Raw genomic sequence first — 25,227 nt, forward strand, 5'->3', positions numbered from 1 at the left:
AAGCATTTTGGGTTTTTTAACTTTTAAATTTAAAAAAGTGGGAGGGAAATCTTAGAGTGCCTTTTTTTTAAAGCATTTTATTTTGCCCTACATAAATTTAAGAGTATTTATGATTTTTATAGCTTCAGTAGAAAAATAACAAGGAAATTTCAAAATAATCAAGATGTTATATAAAATGCCCACTATAAAGTATATTTCATTTTCTATTTTAAACTCATTTTAAATAAAATTTTCATTTAATCAAACATTATTTTCTTAAATGCTTAATCCTTTCATATCTCATTATTTTCTTTTTGTCAAATGCCTCTTTTAAAATTTTATCAGGTGCTCTTTTCATGCCACCATAAACTATAGCATTCAAATTTTAAAACTTTAATTTATTTATTTTTAAAATTTTAAATTTTAAATAAATAAATTCTATCCAATCCAACTCCAAGATATTCAACTTTAAAGCGAATGCTTTAAAGTTGAATATCTTGGAGTTTGGATGGGATAGAATTAATTAATTAATTAAAAAAAATAAACAAGGAAAGAAAAGAAAAATAGTGTAAAAGGAGATAAAAAAAGAAAAAATAAAGGATGAAGAAAGGAAATGAGCTAAATGGAATAATCATTTAGTGTTATAATTAAATTTAAAATTAAAATAAATTTTAAAAGTCTATTTAAGCTAAATTTCTGTAATGTTTATCTAAAATTTATAGTTTGAAGGAAACAAACATAAGAAAAATGTGGAATGATTATATGGAGAATAAAATTCACAATAAAATTTTGGAAATAATAGGTAAATCCTTTCCTTTTAAATATCTAATTTATATATAAAACATGTATATATTTATTATTCTTTATAAAATATTATATGTATGAAAAATGCAAGTTTTATGATGCCATAAATGAACTTTTCTCAAAGAAATTTTAAATGAAGAAACTATTCATATTAGCTTTATTAAAAAGCCATTGACAATGGTAGATATAGAGTTGTTATTGATGACACAAGGTTGAATAACACTAAAAGACTAAGTACTTAATACAAAAAAGTGAAGATTGAAAATGATAAGAAGGATTCATCGATTGAGATTATCAAAAGCATAAAAAAAAAGATAGAATAACATTTTTAAATTATGAAAGTTATACAAGCCCCTTTAATACTATAGTGAACATGCTTTCAAATATTTTATTTACCTTTTTAATGTACTAAAAGTTAATTTAATTTTCATCCTTTGAAAAATCAATCCTTCCTAAAAATTGATCATGAATTTTAAATAATGTTTGTGCTTGAGCATCACAACATTCAACATTTCTCTATACTTCTTTACTAGCTTTAAACTGATCAAAATTTATTTAGTGCATGTTATAATTTGTTTCCAATGTCTGGATTTATTGTTTTGATACAATGTAATTTATATATTGTTACACCATTGATTTTCTAGAACTTTTACTTAAATGATTGAATGCATTACAATGCCTTTTTTTCATATTGTCAATCTCATTAACTCCTTTTTTATTTGATCAATCCATAAAAGATCAAAGCCACCACCATGAGTTTTACATAAGATATAATATATAGTGATGTGATCTTTGATATTATCATCATTTTATTTCAAAAGAATTAAAAATCTAACAAAACTCATTTTTAGTTAATAATATAAAAAAATTACTTGATTTTAACATGCTAAAATCTCTTTCTTCTTATGTTTAATTGAATGTAGTTCTAATTTTGTTGGCATATTTTTAACCCATCTTTCAATCCTTTATATAGATTAAACATATATGGGTGTGATGGATAAGTTACATCTTTTATTAGCATATATTTGTTAAGGTGTCCTTGTATAAGTCTTAAACCAATGATATATTATAAAATAACCCTTTCTTGTTAAAATAATCATTTATAATTGTATCATCTTACATATGGTATTCCTCTAAGCTCTTTAATTTCCTTTGAAAGTGATTGCATGTGATTATTAATACAAATCTTGCTAAACTTAATATCAATTACTTTAAACAATTATAAACTAGCTTGTTATGCAATAACACACACTTGTTTTCTATTTTTTCAATAATGTTCTTATTTCTAACTATGTTAAGGCCATAGCAACTCTAGTCTCTACAGAATAGCCCTTCAAATCTTAGTATCTTTAGTAAACAATCACTTAGATATTCTTTCACAAAAAAAATTGAAAGCTATTTTAGAAACTCATTACCTTCTTTTAAACATATTATTGCTATAGGATTGGATTAAAATATAATCAATGAAAGAGCTAGACCTTTTATAAACTCATACCTCTAAAGAGTGACATTCATAATTGATAAATTATGCCACAACTTCAATAATATAAGATTGCAATTGGTAAAATCAAGAAACAAAACTTTGAGTTGATAAAATAAAAGGGTAGTAAATAGGAGTTTTTATTTGAAATCTATTCTCTAGAATTTTAATTGTCAAACCTTGTAATATTAATTTAACATGAAAACCATTAATAGAATAGGGATTAAGTAGATTATTTTAAGTTTCAAATGCAGATTGGAGTGAATTATTGCACATGGGTGCAGATATATATTTTTATTTTTAATTGCTATGGCAAAATATATGTGGCTGTAGTTTTTGGAGGGTACACCTCTTGGTGGGTGATAAAAATTTTATTATGTTGAAAGAATATATCTTGTGATCTTATATATAAATAAATATAAATATTTTTTTAATCTTTTGATATTTATTTACTTTGTAGAAGGATCTTCCACAGCCAAAAATGAAATCCACACTTCCTTACATTTACAGAAGACATCACTTGAAATAAGTCCTTGGGTGCAACATTGAATGAATGAATGAATGAATGGCAGCCTTTGTGATCATAAAGAATGTCTTGGCCACCATGAAATAGAAGGCCACTATATCTGTCCTGATTTGTCTAGATTGTGGCCATGGCGCTCTGCTACTTGAGCTTATCCTACACTACTGGCTCGATTGCATCAAGTACACTGCCTAGCAGCAGGATTGTGTGCTTCAGCTCATCCAGTGTTGCAATCTCTATCAATCTGATACTGATGTCTTATAGTGTCTACTGTGGGATTCTACTCCTCTTAATCAAACCCTCATTCTTGGTGAAGGTGTGTGGCATTTGCAATTCTTGAATGTTCTAAGGTAGAGATTACCTAGACTCATTGACACCCAGGTGCATGTAGCGGTTGAAGATACAATGGCCAGTGTGTAGAGCTCATGGCCAAGGCTCTTTTGGTTGCTTGGTTTAGTTACACCTTTTAATCAAGTTGATAGATCAATCATCTTGCCATCCATTCCTGCCATTCTTGCCAAACTTAAAAGCAAAAGAAAAAGTAAATAAATTAATGTGGATTAAGAATTAATGCATTCCAATATATGCCTTGAAAAAAGTGGCATCGTGTTTAAACACACATATGTTTTAAATTGATATATGTTGCATTATAATACATTTTTTTGCCACATTGCCCACCTCCTTACTTCCCCTAAATCTTGCAATCATTTGATAGGACGCTGATAAGAAATGTTTAGTTCCTATTGCTAAAATGCATGAGTAGCTGGAAATCACGAGTCTTGCATCACCGAGTGGAGGTACGCCAGCGCCTCTGCAGTCTCGATAGAAATCTGCAAGCGCTGCTCCCAGCCGAGAGGTCCCTTGCACTGCAAGTGTTCTAGCAATGTTCTTGTAAATTATTAAAAACAATATACAAATGGTTTTTAACAAGATGAGAGAAGTGGTGGAAGAGCTCACGAGTTTCGTGGAAGAACTCACTCGAGTATAAGAAACATAGCTAGGGTTTATGGTAGCAAGCGATGGCGCCCGTCGTCCTCTTGTCCGTTCTGTCTCTCGATTGGGAGATGGGCTCTTGTCTTGTAGGTGGCGGAGAAGCCCAACATTGCTGAAATGCTGGCTTCGTTTCTCTCTTCTGGTCGTTAAGTTTTTGCCTCCCAAGGTTTTCGCTCTCTCATTCCATTATTGAATCTCCTATTTTCTTCTTTTGTGGCTTGGAACACTCTCCTCCCAGGCCGGGGATTATGTTCACGAGTTGTCAGTCTTCAAGATGCCGATTAAAGGTTACTTCTGTCACTGGTCATGTCTATGGGTGAGAAACCGTCGTTCTTCGCATTCTTTGTTCTTCTTTTTACTATCTTTCTGGATTTTCCAGCATTGATTTTCCTCCAAAGTATCAGAACTGGGAGCAAACAGATCCATTGGATCTTTTTGGAGCTCCTGCATTAAAAAACGAGGCACTCGCTTCCAGACTCGTTTCTTTCAAGGAAAATATGGCAACCTGGACTCGAGCGTCATCTCGTAGGCTGGTGTTGCTTTCTCATTGTTTCACGACAGTTTTGGACGTTGCCAGACTGCAACTCTTCTTCTTTTTTTTTGCGTGGAGCAGCACACTCAGATCATCACACTCGTTCCGAAGCCATTCTGGACTTTGTATCCGCGCTTGAGCAAAGGTGGGCACTCGCTGCAGGTGGGCTGGGAGCGTGGGAGTGTCTTTGAGCAGGCAGTAAGTTTTTTGGAAAGCTTTTTTCTCACCTTCACATCTTCTGGTATGAAGTTTTGCGTGCTTCTCTAGACATCTTTCCTCAGAAGGCGCTCAAGAGCGGTTCTCTAAAAGTCCTCGATGTTTCACAAAGGGAGGAGCTAAAGGCTCGTCCAACGGGACTTAACACTGTCAACATGCTCAAGGTTTGTTCCATATGATAGAGTTTTACATACTTAAAGATTCTTTTTCATTTTCATAGGTTGGTTCCACAGCTCTTCGCATGGATCCTCACCACGCCATGCAAGTCGCATAAGGTTTGCCATTTTTTCTTTGCTATTCTTTCCTTCTCCTAGACAAACTAACAGTTGCTGGTTCTCAGTTGTTGGCAAGCTTCCTCGTCCAGAGGACGCAAATAGAGGAAATGGAAACAAGCCGCACCTGCTAATGGCGAAACCAACGCCAATGAGGAAAGATTACACACTGGAGAGTAAGTATTTCTCATTATCTACGTTGGCAATATTTATTTCGATAAGCTACTTGCCAGGTACAAGTTTGCGGTGTACTAGGGGCGTGGTTGATCATGCTGGTTTTCAACTCGTTCTTGATTGTCCTTCCGGTCTCCGTTGGGCGTGCCATTGTCACTTCGTTATCTCGCCTTCCAAGGGGTGCACACTGCAATGGGGTAAAATGAGAAATCTTCTGTCGCTGCTTCGTCATCTGGGCGGCAGCTGCAGCGGTCCATAGTAACTATTTGAGTTCGCATAAGTTCTCAAGTGGTCAGCCATTGTGTTGAAGATTGTCCTACTCCGTCCTCTCGCTATGGGTAAGTTTTGTTTCTACTGTTCCTGCTACAACTAGTTCTCATGACTTGTCGACGATCAGGTGATTGTCATTCCCGTTCTTATTGGTTTGCTGTTTGAGCTTCTGGTGGTGGTGCCACTGCGTGGATGAAAGCCCACTCCACTGATGCTTTCTGTTCTATACCACAAGCAATGGCAGGCCAGGCAACGCTGCCGATGGATTATCCCGGCTCCGCGGGAAGCCTTTGAAAGCGCCGAGGAAGAGAAAGGTGGCTTCTCGGATGGGGAAGCTACGGCCGGGGCTGGGGCTGTTAGTCCTATTGCTCCCGCGGATCAAGCTTCAAGGAAGGAATGATTGTTTGTATACAAGTCAGAGATCTCATGAACCACCCTTTGAGCTTTACAAGTTTTCTGTAGTTCACCTGCGAGAGAGTGGTGGTCTCGTTAAGGAACTGCTGCTCGTCCAGGGCCCCAAAGTTGGCGGAGCTTTTGCTGCGTTTGATGGCAACCACGGTGCTGTCTTGCAAGTAATCCACCGCTTCCCAACTTGAACCCCTCTTTGCCTTGGGTTGCAGCAACCCCTTTCATGTGCAGCAGCAGCCCAAGATAAGCAAGCCAAGATAAGCAAGGAGCATGCAGAATAAGCTGCACCACCTTGGAATACTCCACCTTGATTAGAACATAACATTGCCGCGATCTTTCTCTGAATGCCGGTGCAGGGAAGGGCAATTGGAGGCAGACACATCTAGGAACAACACATCGAGAATCTACGTACCAAGACACCTCTGTTATGCATCGGCGATCCGGGACAAAGTCAGAGGCGCATTACTGTTTGGGGCTCCTGATCTCGAGCTTTCTCTCGGGGTAGAGAATGGTGAGGGAAGTTAGCATGAGAGTGTTGTAAAAGGGATCTTACTGACCAAATTGCTGACCAAAATTGTCCAGGCAATCCACCTCTTCACTCTTGCGGACAAAGATCTCTAGGGCAGTCGCGGAATGATTCTCCGTTGTCGCCTCTCGTAATAGACTTGGTTCGTGTGATGCATTTGCCCTCTACTGCGAGCATTCTCTCCCAAGCTCGAAAGTCTGCCAGGCTCGATCGAATTACCGTTGAGCATAGGGAATGTTTCTTCCATACTCACCAAAGAGGAGCCATTGCCAGCGGAGAGTTCATGGCGGAGCTGGAGCTCGTTGTCCGCGATAGATCTGTCAGGTGAGGTGTGTGTGCCGTGAATGGCGACGAACAATCGATGATACGCTCGCTCCCACCTCAGGGTCGCCCAATCCCTTTTTGTCAAGCCGACTGAGAATTTCCAGCGCAGTGAGTGGCACTTCTTCCATCGCCAGTGCCCTTGCTACCTTTGTTCTTTGAGCGGCCCTCCTCCATTTACGTCTGGTGCTACAGCGATCTCAACTCCTCCCCGGATATACGTGCATGAGAGTTTTGCGTTGACAGGATCGCTACATCTATGGCGAGTGGTCAGTGCGTGCATGTGGGAGTGATTTGCATGGATACCAACAGGATCTTGAGGTATAAAATGTGGGATGGCATACCAACTTGGTGTTGAGACCTACCTTCTGCTTGTCGATTCAGCCAACTGGCGTATCATGCACTTCGGAGTTGATTCCAAGTGCATGGTCAGAGGTGGAGGCACCAGACTTGAAGGAAGTTCAAGAGCTTGCTTGGTTCTTTCTTTCTCTTCTTACTAGAAATTTTGGTTTCCAGCGAAAGACTGGACCTTCAACCACGGTGAGGTCTGCTCAAATCTTTTCTTCTTTTGCTCTTTGTTGCTTTGCATCAGCCACAAACTTGAGCAATTGAGTTGCATGGTGCTGTTGCCTACTTCGACATTACGGCAGCCTGAAACCTTGGTCAGAGTTTGCTTAGCATTTTCTTGATTCGATGGGAATAGCTATGCATCAGCCTCCTTTGTTACAGGGAGCAATCTGGGATGGAAAACTGCTCGGTCGACTCAGGGTGCTCCTCTTTCATAATCTTTTCTATAATAATTTACACACTGCTTTACTTCCGAGTATACAAACAATGATCCTCGCTATTCCTGCCTCAAAGCTTGATCCGCGGTAGCAATAGGACTAGCGGCCCCGGCCCCGTCCGCAGTAGCTTCCCCATCCGAGGAGGCACCTTTCTCTTCCTCCGCCGCCACTAGCGCTTTCGAAGGCTCGCCATAGTTGTGGAGCCTCTTGCCAATGAGATACCTGTCATCCCTGATCGCGTTGTGGACGTCGAGAAACAATTGCCTCAGCTGCCTCAGCCCATACCAGCCAGTTAGCAGCATCAGCGACCCGGCCCACGCGAACCGATAAACTGCCGAGTTGATGAGGATGGAGAGGCCCAGCGCTGGAAACAGTCCCCGAGCAGCGACGTATGGGATGCTGAGAGCCGTCAGGAGCTTCACCAGCACCGGAGCTACAATCTCCTGGAAAACCCACCACCCCCGGAGCCGGGAGAATCCATCGGCTTTCACTTGCTCGAACTTTCGCCTCCAGCTCTCGTCCGTGAGGAGCGTCGCCTGGCCCGCCATTGCCTGTGGTATAGAACAAAGAGCGCAAAGGCATCAGTGGAGTGAGAAAGGAGACAGCACAAACAGCGTACCAGTCGAGTCCAGATTTTCAAGAGGACGAGTCCGAGAGCCCAGTCTTGATACAGCAAGAAGACGGGGCTTTCATCCACAGGCACTCGCAGTGGCACCACCACCAGAAGCTCAAACAGCAAACCAATAAGAACGGGAATGACAATCACCTGATCATCGACAAGTCATGAGAAGAAACAAGAACAATAGAAACAAAACTTACCCATAGCGAGAGGAGCACGACGCTCTTCGACACAATGGCTGACCACTTGAGAACTTGCATGAAAAGAACCCACATGTCATGCGTCCTCAAATAGTTTACTATGTAACGGACCGCTGCAGCTGCCGCCCAGATGACGAAGCAGCCGATATTAAACGCATAGAGATCTGAAATAAAGAAATGTTAGATTTCTCATTTTACCGGAGCTGTGCGACATACCATTGCAGTTTGCACCCCTCGTGATTGGAAGGCGAGAGAACGAGGTGACAATGGCACGCCCAACGGAGACCGGAAGGACAATCAAGGACGAGTTGAAAACCAGCATCGTCAACCACGCCCCGAGCAGAAGCAAAACAATGCGCACCGCGAACTTGTACCTGGTAACAGCAGTTTATCGAAATGAATACTGCCAACGTAGATAACGAGAAATACTTACTCTCCAGTGTCTAATCTTTCCTCGTCGGCGTCGGTTTCGCCATTAGCAGCTGGTGGTGGTGCGGCTTGTTCAGCAACGGCATTTCCATTTCCTCTATTTGTGTCTTCTGGACGAGGAAGGAGGTACTCGTAAAGATCGAGAGCCTTGCCCACAACTGAAAACCAGTAGAATAGAACAGCCTTGATGGTCGCTCTTGGGCGGAAGTGTTCGAGAGCGAACGGTATGCATATATGAAACAAGAGCATGTCGGCAGGGAGCTCAGTAAACGGATCCGATACTCTGCAGAAGAATAGCGTTCAGTTGAAGATAGATCAAACTTATGATACAGCTTTACCTTATGTCCAGAGGAAAAACGGAAAAAGCTAAATGCGTGGCCACTTGAACCGGAACAAACACCAGTAAAACAATCAAGCTTCCATACACGACCACAGAGAGAAGTACTCTTCTAGCGTGCTTATGAAGCGGATCGTCAATCAAGTCGCGGAAAGGATTGTAATTTGGATCCGCCGGGTCACGCAAGAAATATAGGACTCCAGGGCGGAGAACCTGAAACTTAAAACCATTAGCATGAACTAGAAAACCCGGAAAAAATAGCAACTCACCTCACGCAACAAGCTCACAAAAATGCTTATCTGTAGCATGTAAAATATGCCGACCAGCCAATGCAGAAGAGAGCTGGTAAGGGGTGAGGCCCAGAAGAATGCAACTCGCTGTGCAAAGGACACCTTTAGCATAGCCAAGGTGCAAACGTCGAGCCACCATCCGCAAACCAAAGGAAAGACGCCGAGCTCGATGACCAGAAGGAAAGCCACCTTGAGCATCGTCGCCACATACCTCACGCAACCGATAATATGTCGGAACAAAGAAGGGGCAGCTTCGGCTAGTGACACCACCCCGCGAATTCGTCCGACCATAAGTGGCTCACCCCTTCCATAGCGGACGAGAAGTATCAGGCCGAGATAGAAGCTCAGCAGAAGAAAGATGACTCCATAGCCGACCGCGACGGTTGCTGCGTCGGAGAGCTGGATCGCAGTTACGAACACCTCGGCCATAGCATCGTAAACCGCAACAGCCTTGGCCACAACCTCCACTGGTCCTTCTGAGCGAGCAGGAGCTTTGCCAAGATTTAATACCGAGAGAAAGATACGGCCGATGGTAAACGGAACAAACGCAACTATTCCCAGGAAAATGGCATTGCTTGCTAGAACCTGAAGAAGAAGAAACAAAAGAAGTGTAAGCAAACGAGAGCTTGGACTAGAAGAAACAAACTTACAGTGACCGCATTCTCGATCAAATGGTGGATCGGTCCCTGCATTCCAACGAGCTCGTCGAAAGGAACATCCTCAGCACCATCTGGATCGTCGGCTTCAAACATCTGTTCCACGTGAGCTTCTATCCGCGCTGCGACGTTCTCAGCGTTCCTCCTGATGATCTCGCCAGCTCCAGCGGCTAGTCCCTGTCCCTGCCCAGCACCGCCATCGCCGTTCGCGGGAGGAGCGTGCTGCTGCCTATCAGCCTCCTGGCCAGCCACCTCCCGGATGTGTCTAAAGTACTCTCGCAGCGACGTTGCTCCAAGAAATATAAAGACGATCCCGGCCGAGATGAGGAAGCCATTCAAGCAGTCGGCGAAGAGGAAGGCCGGCGTGAGGAAGCGGGTGACGAAGAGCTTCTGGGCATCACCGAGGCTTCTCACGAAAGTCATCCTCCAAATCCAGAAGGTGGTGAAAGGGATGAAGAGCAGCCACACCGACAAGACGAGCACGAGCCTAGAGAAGAATCGCAGGCCCCTCCCGGCCTTGGCGACCATGCCATAGACGAGCTCGGTCACTGGGAGGCGCGTTGGAGCGTCCTCGGCATAGACCGGGGAGAAAGAGAACTGGTGCTTGCAAACCTGTGAAGAACGCGATAAATCTTGTGACTTGGAAGAAATTTCTCTTCTTCTTCTAGGCTAGACACAAACCTCGCATTGCTTGGCATTGCTGTGATTGAGCCACTGCAACAGGCACTCTTGATGCACGTACTTGATGCTGCCGCTGCAAGCGCAAGGATAGTAGAGCGGCGATCCATCCTCGCCCGATGTCCTGCAAATCCGGCAGACATCCTCCTCATCCTCAGCCGCGGCGGCGCCAGCGCCGCGATTCTCAGCTTCAATCCGAGAAGCGCTGCTCTCGATCTCCATCTCCATCTCCTTCTCGGGCAGCTCGATCGACTTCTCCAAACCCTAGCTAAGAGAGAATATTCCTTAAATTTGCCTGACGGACAATGGCGGAATCTTCTTTAACGTCTGTCGCATCTTTCTTTTACTTGCATTTGAATAGCCCGCCTTCTACACATTTGCATGCGCTTCGATAGGGTTTTCAGTGTAGTGGATTGGCGATTGAGCTAGACAAGGCGATGGCGCTAGCGATGGCGCTGCCCTGGTATGTGTGATTTCTTCCAAATGCAGCGCTTCTCTGATCGATGATTGCGGCCTTGTCGATACCGGCGTCCTCTTAGATCCGATTGTGTCACTGCGGCACAAGCATCGCCTCTCCGGTTCATAATCTCCGCACAAGCATCGACTCTGCGGTTCATAATCTCCAGAATCTTGGAAGTTTTCTCACGATTCTCCGTCTGTCGCAGCTTGAATCGCGTGAAATCAAGGACCTTTCGCCGACTCCGTGTATACGCCATGGGAACCTGGTCTTTCTTCCTCGCTATCGTACTCGCGAGCTTGTTCTCGTCGGCGGCTGAGCCAGGTTTGCTTTCTTCTCAGATGAATGCGCACTCTGTCTTATTTCTTTGTGCGTGTGTAGTGTCAGGTTTTCGAGAGCTCATAGTCGATTCGCCTCTTTACCTCACGTCCGCGAACTGCTCTTCGTTTGAGGAGAATAGAAGCAAGGCGTACTGCGCTCGCTTACGCGTTCTCGGACACTCGAAACAGATGCTGGATTTCGCCAAGTCCAGGATTATAAAGCTAGAAGAGGTCAACGCTACGTACTTTCCCACAATCAAAGGAGCATGCGCAGTGTGGTACGTGGGATTTCTATGTATCATCGATCAAATGCTAACAGAACATTCTCTTTGTAGGGGGGGCAATGACTCGGATATCTGCCGATGCCCATACGGAAACTTGACGCCTGCGAAGAATCGATCTCTCTGGACTGGGCGCTATACAACAGTTGAATCTTATTTCTTGGACATCAAACTGGCGGAGTCACGGAATCTCGTCCGTGTTACAGCGACCGAAGGTCAGCCTACATTTTTATTTCTTTTTGCTTGTAACAGTTGTAGCATGGTCAGAGTTCCATACCCCTCGGGTAGTCTTTCTTATACTTGGGATGGCGTTGCTGCTTCTGTCGACGATACTCAGTTCATGGGTTCCGCTATATTACACCAGCGCGATGAGCATCAGCATATTTTTTGTTGTGTTCTTCATTTTCCAGCAGGTACCGTTTGCGAGTTTCTTGAAAGTTTTGATGTAACTCTGTGTTTAAGGCTACGAGACGGTCTGGAACTGCGTTTCTGGTAAGCATACTGTTAAGTTTACAAGCTGACAAAAGCTTACGCTCAACAGTGGAGCTTCCGCTCAATTCGAACTATATATGGCGGCGCTTTCTTCCTCTTCATCCTCAGATATGAGATATTTGAAGGAATGTGGCGCGCGGTAAGCCTTTGGCGCGGTCCTGCCTTGTCTTTGTTTCATTCTTGTGCTTCCCATATAGGTGTTTTTGTTCTCTATCCTGGGAGTGTTTCTATTCGGCGCCTGGCTCGGCTACTGTGCAGTCCGCAAGTTCGTTTTGACTCCAGACGGGGAAGTTGATATTGGAACTGTTTACTTTGTTACATGGGCCATACGAATGGCCGGGACGGTCGCGCTTTCTCAGGTCGTATCCGCGCTATCGGTTGTCCCTTCTGACTTTGTCTGTGCAGAGCGCACCCCTCCCCATGGTCATACCGATAATCCCACTAGGCTGGCTTGCATCCTGGTTTGCAGACATAATGTTCACGACCGCAGGCATTACCGGAAGAAACCAACCTGCAGGCCACGGTGCTGATCACGGTAAGTAGGGTCTGTTCATCTCGCGAGCGCTATTTAAGACGTGCGACTGCAGAGAGACCAAGAACTCCACGAGGTCGGCAGGACGGTAGAAGTCCCGGAAGTGGTAGAAGCCCCGAAAGTTCCAGAGGTCGCTCGGTTACTCCCACTGGAAGTCCTTCGACCAACGAGGCACTGAAGAGATTGCTCGCGTCACCGGAGTTTGCGGCCTGGGCCAAGGCTGGTTCTCCAACCAGTGAGACGAACACACAGCCGGAAAAAGAGGAGCAAGAAGAAGAACAGGCGACGGCAGGGCTGCTAGGAAAGCTTGGCTCAACACGGCGACGCTTGATTTGATGAAGGTAACTTTCCTCCATCGCAGCCCGATCCTCAACCCGCGAGCTTTTTGATCGATGCTAGGCACTTGATTCCATGAAGATTTTGTGAACCCGCGAAAATTTGGTCGAATAAAATTGAAAGAATTCGTGAGCGACAGGATTGGAACCTGCGCGGGCAGAGCCCACATGATTTCGAGTCATGCCCGATAACCACTCTGGCACGCTCACATTTAAGGTGATTAGCACCGAATATTTCAAGAATCTATGCAGCGCCAAAGAAAGAAAAGTTTTCGTGAGCGGCAGGATTCGAACCTGCGCGGGCAGAGCCCACATGATTTCTAGCCATGCCCGATAACCACTCCGGCACGCTCACGTTACGCATACATTAAATTTGCTAATTAGCTATAGAAGATATAGCATTTCTTCATGGAAATTCTTTCTTTTCTTCTTTCTTGCCGATCACCTAACCATCGCTGGAACGCAAGAGCGATGGATCGACCGAGGCGGTGAAGCGTCGGCGCCATTCCAGGAGCTTCTCTTCTCTCGATTCGTCATGGACGCGGATTCTGAGGTTCTCATTGACCGTTTTGCTCGACTGTAAGAAGTGATGCCAACAATTGGCGGCAGCAAGAACAGAAGCTGTCGCCAGCAAGCTTGCAACAAGACCAGCTTTTGCAACGGACACGCTTTGCCGTTCCATTGCCTCCAATAGAGCCTTGAAAAAAAAAGAATAAAGATGCACATAAGATGAACTCGGCCCCTGGATTGGCACCGGAAAAACTCCACCAGATCGCCAGAGAGCTTCGCTCTGCGATCTTCCGGATCGTAGCTCACTCCTGCGAAGTAGAGCCGTCAGTCGAGCTGCGAGATACATTTTCCAACAACAACGTATGCCACGTGGCAGGATATTAAATGCTTATGTTTAGGGCGTTACGTCATAGGGTTGCTTTTGTCAAAGGTTACATTGAAAGGAAAGCAAGCAAGGAAGAGGGGGAGAACAAGAGTAAGTCTGTGGAAGGTTCCATTAGTGACAGGGCTCTTTCTTTTGCTTTGACTTATCAGAGTTTTTTTTCCGTAGTGAAAGGTGCTGGCTGCTTTCCCACGAAAGCAAAAGCAGCAAAGATCGACGAGGCAAAGGCCGAGGGAGCTGCATCCTCAAGTCACATATGGGGAAAAACTAATCCACTGAAGTTTCCTGCTTATTTGTACACAAAGGGTGTGTTCAAGGCGAACCACCCTTTGATTAAGGTGGGCAAGCGGTAAACAAAGTTGGCTGCTTCATAATACTTGTTGTAATGCTTGTAGATTGTCAGCGGAGAGGAACTAATGCCGGCATTTGACAAGTTTGCGCTGCCGCTGCTGGTGGATGCGCAAGTCAGACGAGCGGCTATTTTCCTGTGCTCTACAGAATTTACTCGATTCTATAAGTATGTTCTTTTCCTATGTTTCTCGTGAGTGCAGTAACCATCTTTTTTGGTTTCTTACCCAGACTTTACGGAAAGGCATCCAATGAAAAACAACTAACAGAGTTCCACCATTCTTTGGTCAGAGAACTGGAGAAGCTCACAATACCATCGGGCCAGACACTGAAGAAACTTGAGGGAGATCAATTGCTGTACGAGAGCCTAACGGGGAAAAAGAGGAAGCGTACAGATCTGTCGGACATTGCAAGCTTTTCAGACCAGCTGGACATGTTGTTGCAGGTGGCTGAGGAAAGAATTTCACAGGATTTGAGATTTTGACCTTGATCCTGAGCATGCTCCAGTAATAGGAGAAGATGGTGAAGAATCGACGGGCGCTGCGGACCTCAAAGTGTACGTGCTGGTGAACAAGCTGCAAGAAGTAAGCCATCTGAATTGCATGTATAATCATTCTGACGTATGTTTTGTTTGACTCTAGCTTGTGAAGAAGTTAGTTGCGATTATAGAGTTCAAGTTCACAAACGAAAAACAGGCAGGCTTCCAGGGCACCTGCTATGCTTGCAAAGAAGCTCCCATCAACATGCACAACTCCCAGACGAATCCCATTTACGTACTCTGTTTCTCCGAGCGTTGGAAACGTTCCATCCTACATTTGCGGGGAGAAGTTTCTGTAAAGAATGGCACACTCGATCGCAGTTCCCTTCCAGGTACTTACTATACTGAGAAAGTTGTTTCCTAGCAATGTGTTTGTACAGCTTTTAGGAAGACCGAGAAGATGATGGGTTTCAAGGACCCAATTCCTGAAGAGGAGCTTGTGGAAATGTTGCAGGAACGCACTGCTTTCTTCCAGCGGAAATATTCTCAAGCCCCACAGTCGCTCTACCCTGACAATATGTACCTTGTTGGGACGCTTTACACCTCCGACGAGGTAAGTATTTTTGAAGTGTTAAATGATTGATTTAACTTACGCCTTTGGCATTCTGAGGAAGTGGCATGAACTTCCTCGGAATGAGTTGTTTGGTGGTGGCAGTCCAGACACACACCGTCTCTATGAGGGACTTTTACGTATCATCATTGGAGATGCGGTGCTCAAATGGAGTAAGGAAATGCTTAACAAAGTTGTAGAAGCAAGGGAGTCAATACGTATGGAGGAGCGAGTTCTGCACACAGGTACCATGCATAAGATTTTCAAAAAATTTATTGCCTTTGAAATTTGTGGTTTTACTTTTTAGGATTTATGGACAGATGAGAACCAGAAACAACACAACTTGAGACTGTAAAATTGAGAGTCGCATATGTATACATGTGGAGGACAGAGCTATACTAACATGTTTCCTTACAACTAACTATGATTGCAGAGACTGGTGGTGACAATAGGATGAAAGCTTGAATTGATTGCTTCAAGTGGTTGAAAATTGCTTCGGAATTTTGGTCGACCAAAAGATAATACCAACGATTCCCTGAGGTCATCACACAGCACCATCCGCTTGTCTTCTTCTACCAATCTGATCGGGCATGCCGGCTGTGACCTGCCTGTGACGCCAATTTCATTTGGAGAGCAAGATGTCTAGTCAACGAGGCAATTCCTTCATGGGGCCAAAGAATGAGCTTGTTTGTCGCAGTTCATTGAGCAGAGCATGAATTTATATTCCAGTACGTTGAAACAAAGTTTAAATCAATTTGAAGAAATGCAGATCCTTAGATCCTTTTAAATACTATTTTAGGTTTCTTGTGCAAGGAGCGCCATAGTAAGATTCATCGAAGACGTCCATAACGTTGAGTTGGTGCCAAAAGGCTTCTATGAGATCGCCAGCTCAAAAGCACAACAAACGTATAGGTATAATCCTTTGATTTTTTTTATGAGAGCTAACCTCGGCATAAAAACACTAGTTAATTAGCATGAACACGTTCATGACACAAACCACTCACATGAGCCTTGTGCTAGTAAAAGCACACGTTTGCATGGCTTTGAATTTCCAGAGGTTGTATCTCCTTTCTGATGAAAAAATGAGTGTTCATACCTTGTGCTCGTGAGTTTGTATTTGGAAAGCTCTCTCCTATAAGCTCCTCCCCAGTTCTTGTTCGCCTAGGTTGGGAGAAGATGATCTCTCCTAGAGCGGCGCCATCCAGAGCATCGAGGTGTCGGACCTGAGGGAGGTGGTCATCTTCGGCTTCCGGAGCTTCCACTGTGCAGCAAAGCTCATGACTTTGATCGTTTCTTCCAGGTTTTTTGCTTGAGGAAAGTGTCGCTATGGCAATGCATGCCGGTTTATGCACGGGGTGGTCCTTCTTGCAACTCGAAAGCTGGCGGTGGTGGTTTCAGAACTTGCGTCTCCACCGGAACTGCGGTGACTGGGAAAGATTTGGCGAGTGGCGATGGTGGTCTTGGAGGTGTGTCCACGCCAAGCGCAGCTATCGTGAAGGATCTGAGTGGCAGCGCGGGCAAAGCCTCGATACATTACGATTAATAATGTGATATCCCATTATCTGTTGAAGAATATGTCGTTTGCCAATTAAGTTTCTTCGTGGAAGTTTAGAGCACGGCAATGCTGATCGTTCTTCCGGCTTCGCTATGACAATCAGGCCGGTTTAAATGGAGCTCCAAAGTTTTCCGCGAGGAATGCTTCGCAGTGATTTCTACAGCTCTAGAAACAGTGTTTTCTTCTTCTCTAATATACCTTGCTGTTGCCAGGCCTTGGAATAGTCCAGCTCTGGAAAAGTCCGTTGTCCATGTTGACGTGTAACTCTTAACCAAAGAATCGTTCAGGCAGAGGTAATTTGCAGTTCTCAAATCGTTTCAATCGTTTTATTGATTCACGTTCTCCACACACAGGTGGTAATAACAAATCCACAGACGGTAACTCAAGATGGCCGATAAGTGATGAGATTGGGAACCTTAATGTAAAGGTAGTCGCGGTACAAGCCTTGGAGCTTCATGGTGATAAACGCCTTCCAGTTGACAGTAGCACCAAGCCACAGGCTTCGGGCATGGCATCCGGGCGGTAGCATGGCATCCACCTCGGCTCTCACAAACTCCCAACCTTTGGCGTTGTAGTGGACGCTCAGCGCCCGTGCGAGACGATGGAGATGGCACTGGATGATCGTGTGAAAGGCCAGGTTGTGAACTTCGTCGATTGTCTCAGCAAGCTGAGAGCAGTTCTCCGCATCCCACACGTCGAGCTCGAGGCCAGTGGTCTCGAACAGAGTTTGTTGGTGGGCTTTGATACCGCCCAAGTCGCGGACCGTGAAACCCACGAGCTCCCACTCTCCAGCGACAGCTGCGGGACGGAACCGTGCCAGAACGTTTTGGAGATGGGCCTCGAAACTCACTCCGTGTTTCAGCAGCGGTGGAAGGAATGCCCGGAGGAAGAGCCGGGCGTAGTTCTGGAAGAAGAGCTCCTTCTTCTCGAGGGAGTCGAGGTGGAACAGGGTGTTGACGACGAAGTCATCGCTCCTCGAGGGATATCGCTCAGTGAGAGCGGCAGATAGCACGACTCTCTCGCTTCGGGCTCGGGTGGTGGCCAGGTGCTGGGGGTCCTGCCGGATCACGCAGCTCAGGTTTTTGGCGACGTCGGGATCCGGGTGATTGGAAACAACGCTGGCGAGCTCGTGAGCAACCTCGAGCAGGTCCTTGTCCTCGATGATCTTGTCAGCAACGGGTTTGAAAGCTGGGCCGATGTGAGTCGTCCACGGTGTGATAGTCCGGGTGGCCGAGCTGATCTTCACACCGATTGGGAGCTTGAGATTGAAGGCGGGGAGCTCGTCCACGACCACTGTTCTCACTGAGGCTTGAGCTCGGGCTTTGCAAGTGAAAGGAAGGTGGCGAGCGTGAGGAAAGTGGAGCAGCACGCTCGGGACTTGGACGTGGTGGACAGGCATGACGAGCTCGTCGCAGGAATCCATGAAAACGTTGGCCCTGGCGGAGGAGATCTGGACGAGAGGCGCTACAAGCTTCTCAAAGTCGCCACGGACAGTGAGCTTGGATCGTGGAACCGCGAAGAAATGGATCTTGGGGGCCGATAGGTCGTTGTTCCAGGGATCGATGGGCAAAGTTGGAGGGACGTGAAACCTCGACTTGTGCATGGGATGCGTTGCGTGGCCTTCAACAATGAGCTGCTCCCATTGCATCGAATCGGTGGTGTGCTCGAGTTCTGGCGGAGCTCGTCCCTGGTGGTGGCTGTAAGCGGCCGCCTGGTGTGACACCGAGTTCTCCATCTCTTGAGTGATCTGCTCCAGCAGCGCAGCGCTCAAGGCCGGGTCCCATTCTTGGAGCTGCGTGGTGACGGTCCGGACGTCTGCGGGCACGTACTCGACAGGTCGATCGACTTGCAACTGCTGGACGGGGAAGCCAATCTCGTCCGGGTCGAGCAAAGTTACTGGAAGAATCTCCGCGGGCTCGCCGCCGAGCTGTGGAGGCTTTTGGACCGGGGGAAGCTCTCGAAGTGGCACGAGAAAGCTACCGTGCTTGAGTAGCTCGAACTCTTCGGAGGCGGCGGAGATGCACATCCAGTGCTTGCGGTGCTTGGGAGGGACGGGAGCCGCGAGCCTGGCGGGGAGAGATTCGGCGTGGAGCACCAGGTACGCTTTCACGAACTTCTCATTGACGAGGCAGGCGAGCAAGCGCGCTAGTACCGCGTTCTTGGCCTCTGTCTGGAACTTGCTAACTTCCATGCTTCCTTGATTTTCTTTTTCTTTCAGGAATGCGAGCTTTCAAAGAAAGGAGCTACGCGTGTGCTCGTTCCTGGAAAGCAAGCAAGCAAAGGAAACTCGTTACTCAACTGAGAACTACACTCGTAGGACGTGGCGTTTTTTCGCCTGGTGCTAGAGGAATCGCGGAAAAGGACGCGAGGCCGAGAAGAGATATGGAGAGAGCACAAGTTTGTTTCGGCAATAAAGAGCGCCATCGCTTATGTACTGCGCGCATGATTGGAGGCGTGGAACGAGTCCATGCCAAGGATGTGGTGTGTGACGCATCGGGCACGAGTTCTCTCGAGCAGGACATACTTTGGGGAGGGAGAAGACATGATTTGCGATGAATCACAGAGTTATGGCGATGATCTTGTGGTCGCGCTAGAAGTTGTAAAGAGATACGAGAAGATAGATTATGAGGTACAAGAGAAAGGGTCATTGATACGGTGCAATTGGACAAACATCCCTGAGAATGCGGGAGTTAGTAACTGGGGCAAGAGATGCGTACACCAGGCACGAGCTTGTCTCGAGCGGGGTGTACTCGGGGTAGTGGGTCGGTTCGTATTATATATATTTGGAGATATGCAGCGAAGATTGGATTTTCAGTATATATTAGAATATGGCCTTTTTGTTTTTCTTGATTATAATTTCCAAACATTTGTTTTAAAACTCCAGAATTTTTGTGTAAATCAATTCGGCTTTCCAGATTTTAATATGCTTGCAATATATAAAAAATATGTTAAATATTCTGGGATATTTTACCATTTAACAGTTATTTAAATTAATTTTGTGTTTATAATTTATAAACTTTTCTAAACACTTTTTAGTGTATTCTAATTTAAACACTATTATAATTATAAACTTCCATTTGATATTAAGTAAACCAAACATGATGTCAATAGATCTATAAACTATGTATCTAATTCAGATTAGCATTGTTATTTTGATTTACTACAAATGCAAAGCTATAAACACTCATCCAGTAAAGGCAAATGCGATTTTCTTCTTGCCAATACACAAAACACAAGGATGCATTTCTTTTATTATGTGATCGCCACAGAGACCGGCAATCCCGTGCGTAAGAAAAAAAAATTGGCTCACCTGATCCCTGGGCCGCGTGGTCATATACTTTGGAGTTGGAGTGTTCCAAACAAGAGTTCTGTGGCTACGCTGCTGCCGTGACCTTGTGCTGCTCCTGGTGGTGCTCGGCCAGCATCCCCTTGAGGCTCTTGGTGAGCCAGATCGCCGTCTCCCTGGGCGACACCGCACCGCCACCAAAAGGCTTGAGGACGATGGCCAGCTCCTCCAGCCTGTGCTGCGCTAGCAGCTGGGCCGAAAGCTCCAGCAAGCCCTCCAGAGCATCCGCCCTTTGTCTGTAAGACTTCAAGTCCGTCCCATCCATCGCACCCCTGTCCTGCTGCTCGCTCCCGGACGCTACCTCTGTTGCTGTCACAGTAGCACTCAAACTCGAAGGACCACCACCACAACCGCCACCTTGGTGTTGACATTGTTGCTGGCTTTGCTGCTGCTGCTGGGAGATTGGCAGCACCTCCACGTCGGGCTTGAGATCGAGCAGCGACGCGATGTCCATGTCCCGCGGAAGTTCGCTGTGCGTCGGGTGGTGTTGCTGCGGCTCGGCCTTGTCACCGCCACCGCCGAGCCTAAACGTGCTGTGCCGGATGACATGAACCACGTCGTTGAAGACCGGGCCCGAGCTGCCTGGCATCTGGACTTTCTCGTTGCTTATCTGGATGGCTATCTTGTCCTTGGATCCACCACCGCTCCCGTGATAGCGATCGCCACTTGTGTGGAAGTCGCCAGACTTTGCGTGGCTGCTGCGAGGCTCTGGCAGCCTGCTCTTGGAGAAGTACCTGTCCGCGTACTTTGCAAAGTCGTGGGCCTCGCACAGCGACTCGTCAGGCGTCAAGTTGAACTGCGGGATCTTGTCCAGCCTGGGAGCGTTCACTGAGACGTCAGGTGATCGGAGGTCCTTCAATCCGGCCAGGTGCGCCGACTTCTTGTTGGACGGCCGGACCAGAGGCCGCAGCAGCGATAGCACGTCGTCTTTAAACTCCTGGTCCCGTCCGAGAGACTTGACTGGGCTCGGATGTATCCGCGACTGTAGAGATGACTTCACCGTGGTGCGAACGAAGGCTGGATCCTCTGGCCGAGAAATTCGTCCAGCCGGGTTAGTTGTTGGTGTGTAAGGCTTTGGTGTCTCGTGTACCGCCGGCACGGCATTCCGGGAAGTATACTTGCCACCACCAGCTGCGGGCATCGAGGACCTTCGTGCAGTTGAAAGTGGTGTTGTGGGGACGGTCGGCTTAGACTTAGCTCCAGTTGATCGTTCCACCACAAGCGGAGACACCAGCTCTGCTTTGATTTTATTTCTTGAAGGAGGCTCCCCACCCTGCAGACGCTTGAAAAGTTTAGAACCATTCAGAATTGTAAGCACGAACACTTACAGAATACTTCTTTCGTGGAGGAGCTTCCCTTGCTAACGGCGTCCGAGGACTTGGGACTACCGACTTTACACGGCTAGTTCGAACCGGCGAGCTTTTGATTGGATACTTGTCTTGTTCAGCACCAGAATCCACTTGCGTTTCACTTCCGTCCGTCAAGTTTTCTTCGAAGTGCCTTTTAGCTAGTCGATGCTTCAGCCACTCAAAATTCGTTAGACCTGCGTTTCTTCCCAGTGTCTTTGATAGAGACTCTGATGACGTCTCGGAATTCTCCTTCTCACTGGTATCGACATTCCAAATGTGACTTGCAGTTCTGCTAGTGGGAGCAGCTGATTGCACGTCGTCGTGCTCAAATCGTTTATTGTCGACATCGCCACTAGAGTCCGTGGCGTTCATTGAATAGCTGCTATCGCCACTAAGGTCCAGGCTGTGCGCCATGAGAAGAGCTCCACCAACTTGCCTTCTACGCTGGAGTAGATATGGTTGCAAATGCGGGTGTCTCAGTAGTTCTGCGGCCTACAAAATGTTTCAACCAGGTCAGGTTAGCGACAAAGGTACAAGTCAAACAGATTACCGTCGGACGATGCTCCGGATTTTTTCGAAGCATACTCCGTATCAAGGATTTACTAGAGAACACAGTGCAGTCGAAGCAAAAAGTTAGCAAACGAGCAGAACAGGAGAAGACACTCAATGCTGCACTCACAATGAGCTAGAGTAGCACGTTGGCAGTGGGCCGATCGAAGACTTGTTGATTTTATTGATCAGTCCTTGGATATCCTGGTCAGACAAAACATGAAAAACGGTTTCTGCAGAGCAGGAAGTAAAAAACTCACGAAGGCTTTAAATGCTGGCCTATGTGCGCTCATCTCATACATGCAACATCCTGCACACATAACGCTTAAAATTAGAACCAGCTCAGAACCATTATTTACTTCTACCTAGAGACCAGATATCTGACTTGAAACCATATGGGATATCAGCTAAAAGCTCAGGACACATGTAGTTCGGTGTCCCTACGACCTGTATAACAGCTTTAAGCAGAAGAAATACGACCGCAGGATGGTATTTACCGAGCACGCAAGGTCATCCGACTTGAGCATTTTGGCGAGTCCAAAGTCACCTACCAAGTTTTCCACATTGTAGTGAGAAACACAACGAATGTTCCAATCACTTGGCGTACCTAATCGAATGTCATGATCCTTCGTTAAAAATATGTTGGAGCACTGAAATGGAGAACAGCTGTTGAGCATATCACGGGAGCACTGACAAACACGTCTACCTTAACATCCCGATGGAGAATGTGGTTTGCATGTAGGTACTCAACGCCCAAGAGGAGTTGGACGAACCATCTGCAAAGCCTCTGTGGCAAACAGCAGAAACATTAAAACCAAAAGAAACAATGAAAACAATCCACTGACCTCCTCCGGGAAGTAAGTTCCGTTAGCTTTACGGATGATGTCCGCCCTGCGAAACATACAAGAGGCGAATCATAAGAACTCGAAGTGTTTGTTATGAACAAAACAAATGCGTACATGTCCCCTCCCTCACAGTATCCTGTGACGATGCATACATAGCATCCCTGCAGACTTGTATAAGAACAAAACTACGCATAAAACAAGAATACCAAACCTTCTCCACCCACGCTTCCTTGTATTCGACAATGTGAGGGTGCTTCACCCGAGAAACAAGAGCCATCTAGAAACCAAAAACACGTTATGCGAAATTCTCCTCAAATTGCTCGAAGTACCTCTTGGTGAGCAGAACGCCTGCATCTATCACTCTGGCGAGCAAGTCTTATTTTCTTCAAGACATACCTGCGACAAGCGGAAACGAAAAAAAGAAAAAAGCAAAAAAAAAAAACATGAGAAGGAACAAGGAACATCAAAACACAATGCGCCTTACTTCTTCTTCTCAAGTTTGTGATTGACGAGAATGGCTGAGCCAAACGCGCCCTTCCCAACTTGCCCAATGATCTCATACTGCTCCATTCTCGACGAGTCCATTGAGGAAACGCGTCGTTCCTGCGCCCCTTCTCACATATGGACGATGGACCGTGAGGCAATTTCCTAGCTTTGCTTTCCTAGCTGCAACTGGCACAGCAGACATATCCACGCAATCAGATTCTGACGGTGAGGAATCGTACTGGGAAAAACGGAAAAGAAAAATGTACCTTGTGGAAGCAGCAGTGATGAGAAGAATTCATCCACCCAGTAACGGTGTGTCGCCCTTCAATCAATCACAATGTAGCTTCGGCACCGACGAGTTAAAGGCAAGGAAAAGGGATGGGGCAGAAACATATGGTCCGATCGCCTGCGCCCAACACAAGCAACGCAAGGGAGCAATCTTTTATGCTCTACCAGTAAAGAATTTAAATATGGGGAGAAAATTTCTCACCTGGATTTGTGTCACTGACCGAGGAGATCGAGAAAACACCGCAGTAGAAGCATTTAAAATCTCCTCTCGTCAAAGAAAAGATGCCGCTGCCAGAAAGGACGAGGAGAAAAACTTTTGGCCCCCTGCGACTACTGTAATATTTCGGCAATGCCGCCGCAAAAGCACCTCACCAGCCGCTAGAATCGAGATTTCCCGGAAGAAAACTACGCAATCAGCACTAAGAACAGTGGATTCCCCGGCCAAGAACACGGATTAAACCCGAAGATCGGACGCGGCCGTCGCGGCGCCAGGCGTGCCACGACGCGGATGGAGCTCGCGCCTACGATCGATCGATGACTCACCCGCGACTACTCTCGCTAAAACCCTGTTCTTCCCTCTCTTCTTTCACGATTAACCCCAATGTCCGGTCGAGGGGGTTTAAATTAAAGGTAAATTTCAAAAAGCGTACGTTTACCCTTTACCGGTACCGGCGACGTGAAATTTGAACCAAGTGTGAAAATGAGATTTGGCGCAAAATTGGGCAAGGGAGCATGACCCATGATAAGACATGACAGTTGAGCTGTATGTGGGCCATGAGAAAACAAAGCAAAGAACCAACTTAAATGAGTCATGGGTCATGCAGCGTGGTGGCGTCGTCGGTTCGATCCTTTTGACTTGCTCTACGTCAGTTCTTAATTGTTGAAAGCTCTTGTATAAACTAATTGTATTTGTATTGGTTTGCTGAGACGAGCCAGAAGTTGTCGAGTGGACAAGTTAGCAGCTGGGAGAAAAAAAATTCCTTGGAGAGAAAGGGAGCATCAATCTATAAAGAAAAACTTAGCAAACACTGAAAAACAAAGTGGCAATAAACATATCCAGTCAGTTGCACACTTTGGTTTCGTGAGTTGGTGCTCTATGAAGCTCCACATATGAGATAAGGACCTGAGGCCGGGTTGAAAGAAATGATTCTGGAAGCCAGTGAATGCAATCTCTTAAGCACCCACTAAGAAAGAAATAAGATATGCTTGCAATCGTGGTAAGAAAAGTTTGGAGTAAAATCAAACAAGAAAAGTTCTACCTAAAAAGATACATTTGTTGTTTATCACCTATAGGTAAAGAATATACCTAGAATATTTAAGTCACTTTACAGGAGTAAGATTGGAATAATCATCTTCCCTAAGAGGTTACTGGCAAATCATGTTAATCTTCTAAAGAATTTCTATTAATTGTTGTGCTTTTAAATTCAAATTCTAAATGAATGCTAAATCAAGCTTTTTCCAATGCTACACACAGAAAAAAAGAACTATGCTCAAAACCTAATCTAGAAAGACATTCATCAAGAGTGTGTAAAAACCAGTTGCAACAAATTATGATTTTAATTATATATCCCA

General features: G+C 45.8%; 4 protein-coding genes and 2 non-coding genes across 6 annotated transcripts; 2 read left to right on the forward strand and 4 right to left on the reverse strand.

Annotated features, from left to right (window-relative positions):
* Window positions 1–7,167: 7,167 nt before the first annotated feature.
* On the reverse strand, window positions 7,168–10,744 carry LOC9657819 (probable E3 ubiquitin ligase SUD1). Its single transcript, XM_024683143.1, has 9 exons — window positions 10,496–10,744; window positions 9,809–10,426; window positions 9,138–9,743; window positions 8,870–9,081; window positions 8,536–8,814; window positions 8,319–8,476; window positions 8,103–8,266; window positions 7,903–8,049; window positions 7,168–7,834 (listed from the first exon to the last, which is right to left on the reverse strand). Exons 1-9 carry the CDS (start codon window positions 10,718–10,720, stop codon window positions 7,343–7,345), a joined length of 2,901 nt encoding a protein of 966 aa, XP_024538911.1. The 5' UTR covers window positions 10,721–10,744; the 3' UTR covers window positions 7,168–7,342.
* Window positions 10,745–13,037: 2,293 nt separating this feature from the next.
* Window positions 13,038–13,119, reverse strand: TRNAS-CGA. Its single transcript has one exon. It is a non-coding gene; the product is annotated as a tRNA-Ser (tRNA).
* Window positions 13,120–13,182: 63 nt separating this feature from the next.
* On the reverse strand, window positions 13,183–13,264 carry TRNAS-AGA. The gene has a single exon. It is a non-coding gene; the product is annotated as a tRNA-Ser (tRNA).
* Window positions 13,265–13,638: 374 nt separating this feature from the next.
* LOC9657820 lies at window positions 13,639–14,648 on the forward strand. The gene is made up of 4 exons (XM_024682913.1): window positions 13,639–13,779; window positions 13,954–14,139; window positions 14,197–14,318; window positions 14,381–14,648. The coding sequence occupies exons 1-4, from the start codon at window positions 13,639–13,641 to the stop codon at window positions 14,631–14,633; spliced, it is 702 nt and encodes a 233-aa protein (XP_024538681.1). The 3' UTR covers window positions 14,634–14,648.
* A 219-nt stretch (window positions 14,649–14,867) lies between these two features.
* On the forward strand, window positions 14,868–15,503 carry LOC112349201. The gene is made up of 2 exons (XM_024683176.1): window positions 14,868–15,019; window positions 15,068–15,503. The coding sequence occupies exons 1-2, from the start codon at window positions 14,893–14,895 to the stop codon at window positions 15,268–15,270; spliced, it is 330 nt and encodes a 109-aa protein (XP_024538944.1). The 5' UTR covers window positions 14,868–14,892; the 3' UTR covers window positions 15,271–15,503.
* Window positions 15,504–19,984: 4,481 nt separating this feature from the next.
* LOC9653136 (serine/threonine-protein kinase Nek1) lies at window positions 19,985–24,237 on the reverse strand. Its single transcript, XM_024683111.1, has 16 exons — window positions 23,858–24,237; window positions 23,634–23,773; window positions 23,366–23,553; window positions 23,211–23,277; window positions 23,093–23,158; window positions 22,996–23,042; window positions 22,882–22,927; window positions 22,743–22,823; window positions 22,644–22,686; window positions 22,534–22,583; window positions 22,402–22,483; window positions 22,297–22,346; window positions 22,167–22,240; window positions 22,038–22,089; window positions 21,467–21,979; window positions 19,985–21,411 (listed from the first exon to the last, which is right to left on the reverse strand). The coding sequence occupies exons 3-16, from the start codon at window positions 23,464–23,466 to the stop codon at window positions 20,167–20,169; spliced, it is 2,517 nt and encodes an 838-aa protein (XP_024538879.1). The 5' UTR covers window positions 23,467–23,553; window positions 23,634–23,773; window positions 23,858–24,237; the 3' UTR covers window positions 19,985–20,166.
* Window positions 24,238–25,227: the final 990 nt, after the last annotated feature.

This window comes from Selaginella moellendorffii, unplaced genomic scaffold, assembly GCF_000143415.4.
Source record: "Selaginella moellendorffii unplaced genomic scaffold, v1.0 SELMOscaffold_36, whole genome shotgun sequence".
NCBI lineage: Eukaryota > Viridiplantae > Streptophyta > Lycopodiopsida > Selaginellales > Selaginellaceae > Selaginella > Selaginella moellendorffii.

Excerpts from the sequence above, each read along its gene's own strand:
- LOC9657819 (XM_024683143.1), bottom strand. The coding sequence starts at position 10,720 with ATGGAGATGGAGATCGAGAGCAGCGCTTCTCGGATTGAAGCTGAGAAT. Across the intron at positions 8,815-8,869 it reads GTTTTTCCTCTGGACATAAG|AGTATCGGATCCGTTTACTG; the intron begins GTAAAGCTGTAT and ends ATTCTTCTGCAG. Across the intron at positions 8,050-8,102 it reads TCGTGCTCCTCTCGCTATGG|GTGATTGTCATTCCCGTTCT; the intron begins GTAAGTTTTGTT and ends GTCGATGATCAG.
- LOC9657820 (XM_024682913.1), top strand. The coding sequence starts at position 13,639 with ATGAACTCGGCCCCTGGATTGGCACCGGAAAAACTCCACCAGATCGCC. Across the intron at positions 13,780-13,953 it reads ATACATTTTCCAACAACAAC|AGTTTTTTTTCCGTAGTGAA; the intron begins GTATGCCACGTG and ends TTGACTTATCAG. Across the intron at positions 14,140-14,196 it reads CGAACCACCCTTTGATTAAG|ATTGTCAGCGGAGAGGAACT; the intron begins GTGGGCAAGCGG and ends TAATGCTTGTAG.
- LOC112349201 (XM_024683176.1), top strand. The coding sequence starts at position 14,893 with ATGCACAACTCCCAGACGAATCCCATTTACGTACTCTGTTTCTCCGAG. Across the intron at positions 15,020-15,067 it reads CGATCGCAGTTCCCTTCCAG|CTTTTAGGAAGACCGAGAAG; the intron begins GTACTTACTATA and ends GTGTTTGTACAG.
- LOC9653136 (XM_024683111.1), bottom strand. The coding sequence starts at position 23,466 with ATGGACTCGTCGAGAATGGAGCAGTATGAGATCATTGGGCAAGTTGGG. Across the intron at positions 23,278-23,365 it reads CACAAACTTGAGAAGAAGAA|GTATGTCTTGAAGAAAATAA; the intron begins GTAAGGCGCATT and ends CGCTTGTCGCAG. Across the intron at positions 22,241-22,296 it reads GGCCAGCATTTAAAGCCTTC|GATATCCAAGGACTGATCAA; the intron begins GTGAGTTTTTTA and ends TTGTCTGACCAG.